Below are 17,455 nucleotides of genomic sequence, written 5' to 3'. Positions count from 1 at the left end.
GGGCCGCCCCTCCTTATACGCAGATCCTGTGGCGTGTGTAGGGCACTGCGACTCATGGGGAGGCATCATTTGTAAAATGTCAATTAATGAATGACATGGCACTTCATGTTAAATTATACCACAAATTTCCTCACATAATCACATTGGTTGAGGTTAAAAGGGAAATGCACTCATGTACCCATGATTGCCACACACACACTAGGTGTGGCGAAATTATTCTCTGCATTTGACCCATCACCCTTGATCACCCCCTGGGAGGTGAGGGGAGCAGTGAGCAGCAGCGGTGGCCGTGCCCGGGAATCATTTTTGGTGATTTAACCCCCAATTCCAACCCTTGATGCTGAGTGTCAAGCAGGGAGGTAATGGGTCCCATTTTTATAAGACAAGAACACATATGTTTTCTTTTTTATGCATTTCTACAGTAACTCGTAAATAAACGCTAGCAAAAGTCAGCTAACAATGGAGCCAATTAGAGTCGCTCTATTTCGTCTGTAAAACGCTCTAAAAAAACATTCAAAAGTCTTTTTTTATACCACACTATAAGGATATATTTAATGTAGTAACTGGCACATTCATAATAACATGTAATATTTACGTTACATTTTAAACATACGACGGCGTATTATTTCACAGACGCATCACAACGTTTGTTTTACCCTTCAACAACAACAGCACTACTACCCACGGCAGACTTCGTGAAAGACAACAAAGACTATTTTGGAACGAATGATGATCCCGAACCTTATATTTTTTAGCTTGAATATAAGGAAGATGAGCTACAAGTTTTAGAAGCTGTATGCTAAACAAATCCAGCTTTGGTGAAACACTCAGTATCATGTAGCAGCATTGCTAAAGTGCTAAACAAGAAATACAAACTACGAATATAATTAAACAATCACTTACTGTACAATGTCTGCTCCCACTAGTATGCCAAGTGATGGGACGTTTATATATTCCCGTTCAGATGAAGAATTTTTCATAATCTTCATAAACGAGCGTCTTTTCGTGCCTTTCTTGCCATTTCCGGGTCCAAGTTGAATGTAAAATTTACAAACTTCTCGGTTTATGGCCACAACCTTCTACTATCCAGGTGAGAAGCATGATTTATAGTTTAGAATTACTTTTTACCAACTCGGGGGCGATGTAGCAGCTCAGAATGTCAATGGATGTACCGTATTTTTCGGACTATAAGTCGCCGTTTTTTTCATAGTTTGGCCGGGGGTGCGACTTATATTCAGGAGCGACTTATGTGTGAAATTATTAACACATTAGCGTAAAATATGAAATAATATTATTTATCTCATTCACGTAAGAGACTAGACGTATAAGATTTCATGGGATTTAGCGATTAGGAGTGACAGATTGTTTGGTAAACGTATAGCATGTTCTATATGTTATAGTTATTTGAATGACTCTTACCATAATATGTTACGTTAACATACCAGGCACGTTCTCAGTTGGTTATTTATGCCTCATATAACGTACACTTATTCAGCCTGTTGTTCACTATTCTTTATTTATTTTAAATTGCCTTTCAAATGTCTATTCTTGGTGTTGGGTTTTATCAAATAGATTTCCCCAAAAAATGCGACTTATACTCCAGTGCGACTTATATATGGTTTTTTTCCTTATTTTTTATGCATTTTCGGCAGGTGCGACTTATACTCCGAAAAATACGGTAGAAGCGCCGCCAAAAATAGTTTTGTCTGCGTTAGCGCTTATAACAACAATATCGCTATCGGTAATATTCAGGCCACGAGATGTAAATGTCGTATTGTTGGCAGTTTTTCAATGTTTCTTTAGAGGGCTTGATGGGTGGAATAGCGTACTCCCATTAGCTGCATTGTTAGTCACCTCCTATGAGTTAGATTGCATTAAAAAAAAAAAGAAAAACAAATGTGTTTTTGTCTTACATAGGGATTTTGAGTGGTAGGCAGAATTCCCCCAAAAAAGTTAGGGAGGTTTGTACATTGTTTTAATTATGCGTTATTTTGCAGTAACAAATCAGCTACCAAAAACAATATAATCCCCATAAAGGTATTTGGTATGAAACATGCATTAAATTGAATTCAAATGTGATGGCCTTGTGGCTAGAGTGTCCGCCCTGATATCGGTAGGTTGTGAGTCCAAACCTTGGCCGAGTCATACCAAAGACTATAAAAATGGGACCCATTGCCTCCCTGCTTGACGCTCAGCACCAAGGTTTGGAATTGGGGGTTAAATCACCAAAAACTATTCCCGGGCACGGCCACCGCTGCTGCCCACTGCTCCCCTCACCTCCCGGGGGGTGAACAAGGGGATGGGTCAAATGCAGAGGACAAATTTCACCACACCTAGTGTGCGTGTGACTATCATTAATAATAATATTAATGATAATAATGCATTTTATTTGGTATAGCGCTTTTTGGTGTACTCAAAGACGCTTTACAGCAGGGGCCCCCAAACTACGGCCCACAGGAAGTCCCAAGTAATTTTATTTTTATTTTTTTATTTTATTATTTTTTTTTATTTTTTATTTATTTATTTATTTATTTTTTTTAATCTTTCCTTACTAATCCATTTTTTACCGCTTGTTACTCTTGGTGTCTCCTAGCCGCTCAGGCAAATCATATTTGTGGCCCCCGAGTCAAAAAGTTTGGGGACCCCTGCTTTACAGGATAAAAAATTTAAATTTAAAACAGTTCAAAGTAATAATATATAATACAGGAAATATAAAAGCAGTGCATTGTAAAATACATAATAACACTGGACATTTCCAAGACGGGACATTACAAGACACAGAACCCTAATCACAGGTTAAAAGCAGATCTGAAGAGGTGTGTTTTGAGAAGGCTTTTGAAGGTAGGAAGGTCTGAGCAGTCACGGATGGGTTTGGGGAGAGAGTTCCAGAGGGTGGGAGCAGCGATGGAGAAGGCTCTATCACCCCAGCTCCGGAGCTTGGTTCTGAGTGGTGGGGAGAGGAGGTTGGCATCAGAAGAGCTGAGGCTGCATTGGTACTTTAACTTTAACTTTTAAACAAATCAGCTACCAAAAACAATATGATCCCCATAAAGATATTTTGTATGAAACATGCATTAAATTGAATTCAAATTTGATTTAAAAACAAAAGTGTGAATGTTTTTTGTAAATAGGGATTTGGCTCCAAATAAAATTCCGCCAGAGACTTCAATTTAGCCTGGGGCGGCCCTGGTTGTGGGTCAGCCGAGGCTTGGATGTACTTCCTTTCTGTGTAAAATCCTAGTTTCCTTACTTTAAGCGGAGTTTAAAATGAATCTCTTCACAAGAACGTGGAAGTCTTATGTCATATGTCTTATATCACTGCTTCTTCCAAGGCCATCACCAGCACCAGCTTGACCAATGACCACATATCGGTGCTAGGAAACATGTGCTGCATTCTGGAGGGCTCCTACATCAGCACCTCCAACTCATCCATCCTGGACAAGCTGCAGCAATGCTCAGACCTCACGGCCGATCAAGTCGCTGCCGTGGAAACTCTCCTGCAGAGCGGGAACACGCCACTCGGGTACGACAGCGACAAGGATAGTCCGCAGTAAACTTTTGATGTACTGGTGTATTTTGAATGAGATGAGAACACTTTTTTGTATTTTTTTGTATCCAGTCCTCCATCAACATGGACCAAAGCCACCTTAGAGGATCTTGGACTGTTGCCTCTTTTTCTGACTTCTAACTTCTACAAAAACTTTGACAAAGTACTTAGCCAATGTCTGTATTTGTTTGATGTACAGGGTTAGTGTTTATGTGTCTGTGCTCTTTTTCTGGTGAAGACAACAAAGCGGAGTTTCCTGAAGGACTTCCTGAAAGCTCTCAGGCGAATGCGCGTGGATCGACAGAAGCTGAAGAGCTTGAAGACGGCCATTAGAATGTCCAATCAAAACAAGGTCAAGCGATCAGTCGGTCTGTCCCTTTTTCTTCCTCACATGACTTTTTACATGCGCTTCTGCCAAGGCCACGTTCTCAGCCTTTGTTCTTTGTCGCTGCTGTAGCTAACGAGTGCACCGTGGGCAATATCACCCAAGTGACCATCGCTGAGGAGACCTTCCCCTTCGACTATGACGACATCAACCAGTTCAACTGCTGCCTCAGCGCTGACACCGTCCGGGGAAACCTGGCCGCCATCACGGACAAGGTGGACCAGGACGAGTACCTTCAGATTGTTCTGGAAAAGCTGCGAGAGGTACAGTAGGCACCTGCCAAACTTTATAGCACATGCTTCAAAAAGAACCACTTCTAAATATCTTATTTGTTCAGTATTTCCTAACCACTGTTGGAACGCGAGCTAGAGGGCCGCCAAAAAAATATGTTTCTCAGCTGTGGTCCATATGAGTCGCAGGGGTACTCAATTGTAATACACTTTTCCACCACTTGTGGCAGTAATGACAATATCAAACAAACAGAAGAAGTCAGGAGCTAAAGTCAGATAAGTTTCCTCAAGCGCAGAAATTATGACTAAAGTGGTAAAGCTGTATTTCCATTTGCATTTTAATTTTATTGACAGTTAATTAAAGGCCTACTGAAATGATTTTATTTTATTTAAACGGGGATAGCAGATCCATTCTATGTGTCATACTTGATCATTTTGCGATATTGCCATATTTTTGCTGAAAGGATTTAGTATAGAACAACGACGATAAAGTTCGCAACTTTTGGTCGCTGATAAAAAAAAAGCCTTGCCTGTACCGGACGTAGCGTGACGTCACAAGTTGAAAGTCTCCTCACATTTCCCCATTGTTTACACCAGCAGCGAGAGCGATTGGGACCGAGAAAGCGACGATTACCCCATTAATTTGAGCCAGGATGAAAGATTCGTGGATGAGGAACGTGAGAGTGAAGTATTTGAGTGCAGTGCAGGACGCATCTTTTTTCGCTCTGACCGTAACTTAGGTACAAGGGCTCATTGGATTCCACACTCTCTCTTTTTTCTATTGTGGATCACGGATTTGTATTTCAAACCACCTCGGATACTATATCCTCTGATGAGAGTCGAGAACGCGAAATGGACATTCACAGTGACTTTTATCTCCACGACAATACATCGGTGAAGCACTTTAGCTACGAAGCTAACGTGATAGCATCGGGCTTAACTGCAGATAGAAACAAAAGAAATAAACCCCTGACTGGAAGGATAGACAGAAAATCAACAATACTATTAAACCGTGGACCTGTAACTACACGGTTAATGCTTTCCAGCCTGGCGAAGCTTAACAATGCTGTTGCTAACGACGCCATTGAATCTAACTTAGCTACGGACCTCGACAGAGCTATGATAAAAACATTAGCTCTCCACCTATGCAAACCCTCATCTGCTCATCAACACCGAACTCACCTGCGTTCCAGCGATCGACGGAGCGACAAAGCACTTCACCCGATCATCGATGCGGTCGGCGGCTAGCGTCGGATAGCGCGTCTGCTATCCAAGTCAAAGTCCTCCTGGTTGTATTGCTGTAGCCAGACGCTAATACACCGATCGCATCTACAGCTTTCTTCTTTGCAGTTTCAATTGTTCATTAAACAAATTGCAAAAGATTCACCAACACAGATGTCCAGAATAATGTGGAATTTTGCGATGAAAACTGAGCTTTTTGTATTGGATACAATGGCGTCCCAATACTTCCGTCTCAACCATCGACGTCACGCGCATACATCATCATACCTAGACGTTTTCAACCGGAAGTTTCGCAGGAAATTTAAAATTGCACTTTATAAGTTAACCCGGCCGTATTGGCATGTGTTGCAATGTTAAGATTTCATCATTGATATATAAACTATCAGACTGCGTGGTCGGTAGTAGTGGGTTTCAGTAGGCCTTTAAGAAACACATTTATATAAACATATGGTAACACTTTAGTATGGGAAACATTTTCTAAGTAACAAAGACTTAATTTAGAGTTATTTGGACACTAGGGGAACATATAAGGGTTAGGGTTAGGGTTGGGGTTGGGGTTAGGGTTAGGTTACTAATAAGCAATAATTCTGAGGTTATTGAAGGAAGACTCTTAGTTAATGGCTTACTGCTTGTATAATAAGGCCATGCAGAATAAGGCATTAATAACTACTTAATAATGACTAATTAAGAGCTAATATGTTACTAATTTGCATGTTAATAAGCAACTAATTAATGGTGAATATGTAAATAATATAAAGTGTTACCAAACAGATATATTTGTTATTAACTAAGTTAGATTACTAATTTTAGTAATTATATTGATATGTTTTTTATCAGTTTTAATGAGTCCCTTTTTTTGCAGGATATTTAAATAGTATTTTTGTAATCAGCCTGACCTAAGCCTTGTTAATAATCTTTGTGATTAACACAAATTTGATATTATTTGACAATGTTTATCTTGTTAAACTGTAAGTAGGTTAAATATAATTATTGAACACTATTAAAATCAAGTGTAAGATTACCAAATCAGTGTTAATATTTGAGTGCACCCTGGGGCCCTTTGTAGTGGAAAAGTTGGCCCCAAGGTCAAGAATTTTAAGAACTCTTGCTATTGTTGTCAGGTGCATGGTTTACCATACCATTAAAAAAAGTATCGCTGAATAACACTGGAAATATGAGCATTAACAGCTGACCTTCTGATATAGTTTTTATTAACTGATTTGTGCGACATCAGAGACATGTTTTGACAACCTCTGATACATTTCCACTATTTTGATGTGTGAATCACGGATGCTCGCAGGCTTACGCCAGCCACGCAGCCATCCCGGAGAATCAGGTGGATTTGTTAGGCTCGGCGTCACGTCAAGCCACCATCACTGACATCAACATGTGGACCATCACCCTAATCGACACACTCTCTTCTCTAATGGATTCTTCCAACGGGCCCTGGGACCCCAATCTGGTATATTAAAAATGACAACGCACTGCAATATGGAGTCGGTTGACTGTTCTTCTGGAAGACTTGTGTGACTCCTCTTGCAGGCTGAGGAGATCATCTCCAAATATTTGGGTCAGGACGGGAACACGCTGGGCACGGCGGAGCTGAACGCCGTAGGAGGAGACAACCTGTGTAGCCTGGACACGAGTGTCCTTCAGAGTATCTCACCACAAAGTCTAAGGTATCTGACCACGCAGCCTGTGCCTGGTGCATAAACGATAAACAATACGTCATTAGTCCTGCACAAGGACGCCAAAATAGAGCAAGCGCACCGACAAAATAGTTAGCTTTAGTATGCTACACGAATGCCATCCTAAAAATGACCGTTTGATTCAACACTAGGAATTAAAAAGGTGTTACTTTTTTTTTAACCATACCAACTGAGCCTCATGGCGTTTACTGTGTTGTGTCAAACCCAATTGCTACTTATACACAAAATAAGTATATCACAGCAGAGCCTCGTTTTACAAGCCTAATTGGTTCTTGAACAGCGTTCGTAAATATAAAAATGTGTATAGTGAAGTCAATTTCTTCATTAGAAACAATGTAAATATGAATATTGGGTACCAGCCTCGACGAAAGTCCATATTTTAGTACAGGTTAATATATTAAGGAACCATGTTTTATGAAAAGCTCTTTAGAGGACCTTTGCCAATGTTAATTGGAATCAGAATCAGCTGTATGTACTTTAAGTGCATTTTACTTTTTTAAATATTTACTGTATGACTGTAGCAAAATGGTAAAGTTAGGGATTTTTGTGATTTCTGTGAGGGCACCAAAAAGACTTTTGTGCTTGACAGTTCAACTTGCCGTTGGTGTTGTTTTGTCTGATTAATAAAGATATAGTTAATTTATCACACCCTTGTTATGTTTGTTTTATATAAACATACTGTATAGTTCTACATATTCTGTTCCAAGTGTACAAACCTTCACTGAAATATGGAGTTTCGTCGAGCCTGAAACCCAATATTCGTATTTACATTCTTTCTGATGTGGACATTTGCTTCACTATTCAAACTTTTTGGGTACGTTTACACTGCAAGGGCAAATATCCAAACCCGATTTTTTTCCCAAATCCGATCTTTTTAGTGCACGTTCACATTACCAAAAAAAAAGAAGTGATTTCTAATGTGATTGCAATCTGACCCCATGACGTCGCACGCACTAGAGTGTTTACATAAAAAAAACATGGCTTTTACTCCAGTCGGTCTAAGTATTGGAGCATTTGTGGCCATTTCAAGGGTTTTGTGCAATCAAAGTCAATATTTTCTGAACTGAATTATTGCGCGCAGAAAATGAAGAAGGAAAAGGACAAGTATTTTGGCTCTGGCAGTTTTACGGCATAATTTGCTTCGATGTCTGCTTGAAGAGCGAGTCTGTGGGCAAGCAGTCGGAGACAAGAGTGGTAAAACTTTAACGTGAGTTCCTAAAACATATTTTCCCCTGCTTTCTTCTCCGTCGTCGACTATTCATTTTGTAACCATCCATTTTGGCAAATAATTATCACTTTTTGGTGACCTTCACGTCGGATGAAAGTGACCTGATTGCGGGAGCGTTCACATTGAGGACGCATTGCGAATACTTCCGATTTATTTCCACATACAAAAAAAAAAGCCTGGGTCAGAAACAACGTTCCCTCTAAGGTGCGTGCCTGTGCAATTGCGCACTGCTCAAGCGTCCTCTGCGCACGGCAAATCTATGCCACGCACAAAATCAAAAAAAAAAATAAGCGCATAACAATTTTCGACACGACACGGACACGACACAGAAAACAGTTTTCGTCATCATTGTTCAAATATTGTAACGTCTGTCGAGACGCTTTGAGGACATGAATTCCATCGATCACTTTACAGAGCAAAACTCTTTATTGTCGGCCATAAACACATCATCAAAACATTAGTAAAAAAAATTATATCTAGCAAAACTCGTCATTTTCTGCAGTACAAACCAGGACCAAAACCAACTTTGTTATATCAACAGCAGCCGCTTGGTCTTTCTCACTTGCGCCAACACATGCACATATGGCACTTAGCCAGTGATGCGTTTACAGCCACACAAAAAGTCGGACAACTCCAACACCACACATATATTGTAATTCCAGGTCGTTACACTATGATTTACCAATCAAATGTGTGCTTATTCTAGTGTTATTTATTAGAAATTTTAATTTATAAATATTAATCATGAAATGCTGTTAGTATTATATTAGAAAATAACCTCATGGAAATGACTGCTGTCATTTGATTATAATAATAAGAGGATGTTGTCTGTCTATCTGTGTTGGCCCTGCGATGAGGTGGGGACTTGTCCAGGGTGTACCTCGCCTTCCGCCCGAATGCAGCTGAGATAGGCTCCAGCACCCCCCGCAACTCCGAAAGGGACAAGCGGTAGAAAATGGATGGATGGATGGAGATTGAACTTATTTAGTCAGGTTTGGGACAGGTGTGCTGCTGGTGTAGCCACAGTGTGCACGTCTGATGTTGCTCAAATGGGCTCCACTGAATGCTCAGGGAGTTTTTGCGTTTGCTCACACACATGAAAAATTTGAGGGAACGTTGGTTGGAAATGCAAAATTCTGAATTGCACCGTTTACACTGCCATAAAAAAGTACGATACAGGTCGCATATGGGCTAAACACTTTGAATTTACCTGCAGTGTGAACAAGGCCTCTGATTTACGAACCCTGTTCAAGAACCAATTAAATTCATAAATCTTTGAACACAATGTAAAGCGCTATACAGTACTGTACATCAGCCCGCCCACAATGGATGTGCTGCCGGGCACAAAATGGCTGCGGTGCGAGGCACACAATGGTTGAATGAAACATTTGTGCACTAAGACAAGGTGGTTACACAAAAAAATATTTTTATTTGGTCTGTGGTTCGTACAATGAAAAGTTCGTACGAGGAGTTCTTAAATGAGTACTACTGGCGGTACTCAAGAACACATTGATTTTTAGATATAAAACAAATGTAGAAATATAAATATATTAGCCAAAGATCTGCTGCAATTGGAATCAAATGAAATGTTCCTTTGTCAAGTCTTGTCTTTGTCTGTGAGTAAAAGGCTGAACTGTGATGGTAAGCCGAGGTCACAAAAACAAGGTATCTGAACCCAGAGTGTGTCTCCTCCAGAAACGCGAGCACCTTGATTATATCCATCTGCACCCTGGAGAAGAAGCAAGCTCTCTTTATCATCGCCAGAGAAGCTTTTGGAGAAACGACCACGCGCTCTACCGTCGCTATATCCGAGTACAAGCTGATGCGGCCTTATCTTGGTACGCAAACACTTTTACATACATAACTTAGGTTTCAACACGTACTTGATCTTTGTGTACGCCCACCTCCAGGGGGAGCGCCGCTGGATTACCTTCGAAGTCTGGTGACCTCCGACGTCAACATGGATATGGAAACTTTCATTTCACTGAATCCATCCGTGGTTTTGGTGTGTTTGGTTCCTCTCTCGTCTTCAGACTTTGCTTAAGTTTACTTGCTCATTGGCCCTGTGTTGTTTCAGGCCCTGACTGTCGATGACGTCCGCGGTCTTCTCAACGCCAACTTGCCGGAGTTGAAGTCCTACGAGAATCAGGCGTTGGTGCAAGAGTGGATTCGGAACCAGAGACAGTCTGAGCTTGACACGTTGGGGGTGGGGCTTCAGGGAGGCAAAGCTGACCCCACAAGCGCCCCTCGTCCTACAGTCACGCCTGGATCCGGGACTGGTTCTACTACCGCCTCTCCCTCACCATCTAATGCCAGTGGTGAGTGTTGTCAATAGTAACACTCTGGAGTTGTATCAATACAATTAAATATTTCATTGTGATATGATTGAATTAACTCAATTGAAATTAATTGTGAGATCATCCTTTAATAATAAGTAATTATATATATCCAAAGACATGCACCTGGGGAAAAGTTGATTGGCAACACTAAAATTGGCCCTATTGTGTGAATGTGAGTGTGAATGTTGTCTGTCTATCTGTGTTGGCCCTGCGATGAGGTGGCGACTTGTCCAGGGTGTACCCCGCCTTCCGCCCGATTGTAGCTGAGATTTTCAAAGGGAAATAAGCGGTAGAAAATGGATGAATGGATAATTTATATAGAATGTTTTATTATATTTATCATTATTTTTTTACCAATATATTCATATTATTTTCTGTTTCTGTTATGTTCTGTTAGGAATAAGAAAACATTTCGCGCTCCCCACCCCCATACACACACTCTCCACCGTGACTATAAATAGTATAATTTATCTGTAAAATTGTTATTAAGTACACCTCATCATAACATTGTATCCTTATTAACTTAAAAAAAACAAAAAAAACTACAGATCAACTTACAACAAATGACTTTATTAACATAGTTTTAGTCTGTAACTGAAAAGATTTAAAGTGCATACATTTGCCTGAAGTAAATTTAAAAAAATCTTCATTTGAACTTTAAAAAAATGTTATACTGAAAAATACAATTTAATAAACTCAATAAATAAAAAGACATTCAAATTGATCTGCAAGATTAACTCAGGAGCAAAATATATAAAACACTTTAAGCTACGAAACAAAAATTCATGCAAAAACTTGCGATTATTTTTTTATATAAATAAAAAGTAATGACTTAATGGCTATAAAGAGCATGTTTTGTCGTGCACAGCTTCTCAAAGCAAAGTTGGAAGCATGATACTGATAAAGCATGTTCCCTGGGGGTCAGACTTTTGGCCACATCACCCAAATAGGCTTGATGAAACCTTTCAAACCAGGGTTGCTCATGTATGCAGTACTTACGCCACCCCGCAGGGGGCAACAGTCAAATATATATGTCACAATGAAGCAGCAGCAGTGGGGTGAGTAGAAGAAGAGTACTCATTCATCCAAAAATTGACCCTGAAAAAATGTTAAACAAATTGCAAATATCGAAAATATTGTGCATAAAGATATGTAGTTTGTTTTGTGTTGAAATTGCTGACTTCGTGATGTCTTTTGTATTCGTGGTCGTAACTTTCTGGCGATCAAAGCTCGTTTAATGCATGTAGCGCTAAATTTGACCAGTAGAGGGCGATAACGCAATGTTTGCTGTGGATGTTGTTTAATGTCTATATGCGTAAACATGATAGTTAATTATGTGAATGTATTAACACTCAACCTTCTGATTTCCGTCCATCCATCCATTTTCTACCGCTTGTCCCTTTCGGGGTCGCGGGGGGTTGCTGGAGCCTATCTCAAATGTATTTATGTAAAATACACAATGGACGTTATAGTTTTGTAATTTGTGTTTTATGTTTGTATTTTAAGTCTTACACACCTAAATTAAGGAAGAAGTTTATAGAAATAAAACTAAGAAAAACAAATAACTCAAAAGAAGGAACATACATTTTTGTCTTTCTTCATGCTGTTAACTATCTGTCTAGCGGCACACACTGGAATCCACTAATGAGGGCAGAACAATGAAGTTGTTGACAGTGCAGTGTGAAAGCCGGTGTGTTTACTCTGCAATTAAGTAAACAGTCTCAAAGGAATATAACCTGTGGAGGCACTTTCTGACGAAACATCCACATTTCTGGCCCCTGGGCCCTTGGACTCTTGAAACTGTGGCCATGTTCATTATGTAGTCGAATAGCCCTGTCATAGATCCTCAAATGGTAAAATAAATGTTGCTGTCAAGGTCGTTTGAATCAAATTAGGAGTGTGTAATACAACCTACAAAATTTAATAAATATTATATTTAAAAAAATATATATATTTAAAAATAGGGTTGTGAATTTTTGATTCGATTCTTTGTGGTAACAACCCGATTCAGAATTTGCTTATCGATTCAAAACGATTCTCGATTCAAAATCAATACTTTTTAATAACATTGGTTGCCAGTTCTACGATTAACTACATTTGTCCATTAAAATAGATGAACAGCTGTGATACATTTCTAAATTACTCAAAAGAAAAACTGGTTTTGTTTAATAAAATTTACCCAAACATTTTTTAAAAAGTCAAATACAAATAAGGCAACAAGAGAGGTATCCCACGCCTCTCTTTTGTAAAGTAAATCAGTACAGCAGATGTGGACATCTACATCAACAATATGGTGTGCCTGAGTGGCTGGACAGGAGAGATTAAAAAAAAATATATATATATATAATTAATTGAGAATGGTTACAAATAAGAATCACAATTTACCCCTAATAAAAAAACATAAATATAATACATCTATTTGTGGCAGAATTGGACAAAGTTATGTTTAAGTTTCACTTTTACATCTCATGGCACATAAATGTAAATGTGGTGCATTCAGGGAACCTTGAAGTTCGAAACAGCAGCTGCAATGATTTTAAAAGACAGGGGAGACTCAACCCACATTAAATGCACCAATAATAATAATAATAATAATGATGATGATGATAAAATAAAATGTACTATGAAGTAAAGGGAAACTATTCAAGTGAATAATGACTGACAAATCTTGGAGCGTGTGCAAAAACCTTAATTTTACATGTTTTTTAAAAGCAACCACTAATTTGTCTTGAGTGCATGTACACATACTGAGTGTGCGTGTATGTGGGCCAATGACGTCAGGTTGAGGGCGTGTGCCCTTAGGGCCTATGTGTCAAAGTCAAGGGGCCCGCAGGATGGCCCCTGTGATTATATTTGATTAGTATTAGAACCGGCCCACAGGCCACAGCCGCCTGCTGCTGTTTTCAACGCACCAATACTCCATCAGTGTTGGCGCTAGGAATTTTCAAAATGGGGTCCCAGGGACCCCATCAAGTCATAAAAAATGGGGTCCCACAGTAAATTTTTGGGGTCCCACTTTTTTGTAAGCGTTTTGAAAACAAATGATAAATGTTCGCATTATCCTGTTATATCTCACATTCTATATTGTGTTTTGGAAAAAGGTTGTCATAAACGTTACTTCATTCATTTAAAAAAATAATACAAAAGAAAATACATTTTTATGCATATGTAAATGTATTCAGTTATAAACATTCATTCACTTTCTTCTTTCATTCATGGATCAAAACTTTACCGCTGCCGTTATTTTTTCTATATTTTTATTGTCATATTTTCAGAATGTGTTTGTTCCATATTTGGCCAAAGTAAGACAATGAAAAATGCCATGATTTTAAAAGTCCGGCCCGCGTGTGCACAGATTTTCCTCCATGGGGCCCCTGAGCTAAAATGAGTTTGACACCCCTGCCTTAGGGGATTTAATAATAATAACAACAATAAATAAGTAACATTAAAGACCATATTGGGGACCACAAAAAAATTTTGTTCAAGGGCAACACAAAGCCGAGGGCCAGCGTTGACCCCAACATGCACTACCTGGCATCTGTAAAGCTGACCTTGTCTCTGGTAATATCCTTTTCCCCTTGGCCAACTACATTAGACTTAATGTGCTTGTTGAAAACCAAAAGTGAGTTCACATGTGGTTAGATTTAATCAGACAATCTCTACTAATGGAGCATGTGTGTGCGTGCAGAGCAAGAGTTTAACTGACCAGTGAATATTTTCTGTTGCAGGGGGCCGCCTGAGAGCAGACCCCGGCCGTCTCTTCCTCCTCGTCCTGGGCCTCCTCATGGCGTCCGTGCATGTCGGCCAATGAAGGAGCAGCACCTGATCTTTTCTATGACTGATGAATACATTCTTTTTTTTTTTTATGATCAAATTAAAATGACACACCAACATGGCCCTCCAAGGTCCGTTCTCTCTTCTCATGTAACAAAAATGACTGCTATTAATCTTTACATGATTTTATGATGTACTGTACGTCTTTTAGATGCCATTACGTGTGCAATAATGATTTACTTCATGTACTTTTGACTTCTTACATTTTTTAATATTAAAGTCCTGCTTCTGAGACTGTGCAGCAGCCACATTTGTAGTGTCATCACCTGCATCATACAAACACCTGTGTCACGTTGGCCTTGTCAAATCTCTCCAAACTCATCCCAATCGTTTGTGCTGCGAACATTTTTGGTTTAACTCTTACAGTTTGTCAGGTTTGAACACTGATGACATCTATTAAACAAGACAAGAAGTAATGAATCAAACAGAGACAGAATTAAATTTGGACTCAATTGAGGAGAGACGCCGTCGACCTGTAACCTCTTACAGTGTCTTAGCACGCTCTGACGAAAAAGGTTTACGTCTCCTCCTTTATTTAGATATTCAATGTTTACACAACAACACATGTCTCAACAGGAATGGGGTGTATGTAAACAGCTCTTGTTTTTGGTCACATTAAAGACAAAAGAAGAAGATGCCTCGGGCTTGGGCTCGCCCTGGATTCAGCTTGAGCAGGTCTTTGATGACAATAGATAACCCCTCCCGTCTCCTCTCATCGTACACAGTGGAATTTTCCAAGCCGTTGACTTGGTGGAACAAAGACAGCTCTCATCTGTTAACTGGAACTTGATCATTTATATACATTTTTTCTGACACAGTTTTTAAGTTATTAACACAGCTGAATCACATCACGTTAATAACTTAAAACCTATATTAGTTAGACCAGCGATTCTCAAACTGTGGTACACGGGCTTCATCTAGTGGTGCGTTATATAATTACTTGATTAAAGTACAGTGTTTTATTTTCCTATATATTCAAGTACAGTATTACAGTTCAAACTGTTATGTTAAAGTGGCCAAAAATATTAAATATTCTTGTTTATTAAAACGTCTGCCCTTTTTAAAAAAAAAATGTTCCCCCTCAAGTTAATTTAAAAAGTTTTGCAGCAAAAACAAAACACAAAACAGTTAGGACGGGTTTGGGGAGTTATAATAGTATTTGTTGAAGTTTACGATAATAGCACAAACAAATAGAACAGGTTTGGAGAGATTTTGACATAGTTGCAGCGCAGTTATGATTAATATCATGTTAATTACACATGAACAACATAAAACCATAATAACTTGAAAAACTATAATAATTAGACAAACATTTTTTGCAGCACAAACGATTGGAACAGGTTTGGGGAGATTTGGACAAAGTGAATCGTAAAGCGTTGGCAACTTAATTATAATAGACCAACCTTTTTACAGAACAGAAAAATGGAAATGGGACAAGTTCGGAGAGTTTTTGACATAGTTGAGGTTTTTTTTTAATGATTAATAACACGTATTACATGCAGTGAAGGGCAGTAACAAGCTGTTTAAAGTATAGAAAGTATATTTTAATATACCCACAAAATGTATTTATGACAGTTTAAGGTTGTCCATCGCATCTATTTTCGGAGGTCCAAAGGTTGGCAAGTATGGTTGACAGCAGTGTTGGCGCTAGGAATTTTCAAAATGGGGTCCCCAGGACCCCATCAAGTCATAAAAATGTGGTCCCACAGTAAATTTTTGGGGCCCCACTTTTTTGTAAGCGTTTTGAAAATAAATTATAAACATATGCATTATCCTGTTAGATCTCACATTCTATATTGTCCGTCCATCCATCCATTTTCTACCGCTTATTCCCTTTGGGGTCGCGGGGAGCGCTGGAGCCTATCTCAGCTACAATCGGGCGGAAGGCGGTGTACACCCTGGACAAGTCGCCACCGCATCGCAGGGCCAACACAGATAGACAGACAACATTCACACTCACATTCACATTATATATCGTGTTTTGGAAAAAGGTTGTCATAAACGTTACTTAATTCATTAAAAAAAAACACAAACTTGTATACATATGTAAATGTATTCAGTTATAAACATTCATTCACTTTCTTCTTTCCTTCATGGATCTAAACTTTACCGCTGCTGGTAGTTTTTTCTATGTTTTTATTTAATAAGTTGTAGATGTATTTATTTCAGTATGAAAGTGTAAAAAGTGTTTTGCTTCGGTCATGAAATGATGATAATGGTGTGCCAGGGCATACATACATTTTATATTTAAAGCTTAAATCTCTGGAGATCTATTCCTCATTTCAAAATGTTTTAGTTTTTTTTATGTTGTTTTTTTGGTTGTTTGTTTTCCGCCCTTTTTTGTCAAACAAAACTATGTTTTTAATGGCAAACACACAAAATATGCAAAATCTTCCACCAAAAATCTTTTTCTTAGTGGAATATTTGATGTGAAGTAATGGGAACCTTGGATAGGTCAATAATTCATAATAAAACAAATGATAAATGTATGCATTATCCTGTTATATCTCACATTCTATATTGTGCTTTGGAAAATGGTTGTCATAAACGTTACTTAATTCCTTAAAAAAAAAAAAAAAAGATTTAATGCCATGATTTTAATAGTCCGGCCCATGTTTGCACAAATTTTCCTCCATGCGGCCCCTGAGCTAAAATTAGTTTGACATCTTAAATTTTAAGTTGAAGAATTATGTCATCAAGTTAAAATAATGGTGATGGTTGATTAAATGTGGATGAAAGATACCTTATTTGATTCATTTTACTTTCATTTTTTAGTTTCCCCCCCTGAGAGATTGCCACCTTATTGTGGTTAGTATTCAGGTGGGACAGCCAAGTTGTACAGGTGTGAAGGTAAAGGCCTGACAAAGTGCAAATCTTCTTCTCCAGTTGGAGTTGGACAAATAGGGCCTGATTTACTAAAGGTTTGCATGTACTAAAACAT

The 17,455-nt window shown here is 38.8% G+C and overlaps 1 protein-coding gene across 3 annotated transcripts in view; it reads left to right on the top strand.

The window, feature by feature from the left end:
- LOC133570131 (uncharacterized) overlaps positions 1 to 14,749 on the top strand; it is a 79,571-nt gene extending 64,822 nt beyond the window's left edge. For all 3 annotated transcript variants that reach the window (XM_061922821.2, XM_061922822.2, XM_061922823.2), the window contains 10 exons: positions 3,333 to 3,523; positions 3,620 to 3,710; positions 3,786 to 3,915; positions 4,005 to 4,195; positions 6,705 to 6,866; positions 6,947 to 7,083; positions 10,037 to 10,179; positions 10,252 to 10,346; positions 10,419 to 10,659; positions 14,409 to 14,749. In XM_061922821.2, the coding sequence (XP_061778805.2) occupies positions 3,333 to 3,523; positions 3,620 to 3,710; positions 3,786 to 3,915; positions 4,005 to 4,195; positions 6,705 to 6,866; positions 6,947 to 7,083; positions 10,037 to 10,179; positions 10,252 to 10,346; positions 10,419 to 10,659; positions 14,409 to 14,491 (1,464 nt within the window). In that variant the 3' untranslated portion in view covers positions 14,492 to 14,749. The remainder of the gene's footprint in view (positions 1 to 3,332; positions 3,524 to 3,619; positions 3,711 to 3,785; positions 3,916 to 4,004; positions 4,196 to 6,704; positions 6,867 to 6,946; positions 7,084 to 10,036; positions 10,180 to 10,251; positions 10,347 to 10,418; positions 10,660 to 14,408) is intronic.
- Positions 14,750 to 17,455: the final 2,706 nt, after the last annotated feature.

The sequence above is a fragment of the Nerophis lumbriciformis genome, linkage group LG27, assembly GCF_033978685.3.
Source record: "Nerophis lumbriciformis linkage group LG27, RoL_Nlum_v2.1, whole genome shotgun sequence".
In the NCBI taxonomy this organism is placed as follows: Eukaryota; Metazoa; Chordata; class Actinopteri; order Syngnathiformes; family Syngnathidae; genus Nerophis; species Nerophis lumbriciformis.
The sequence above is the reverse complement of the archived record's forward strand: the minus strand, read 5'-3'. Positions and strand labels throughout refer to the sequence as shown.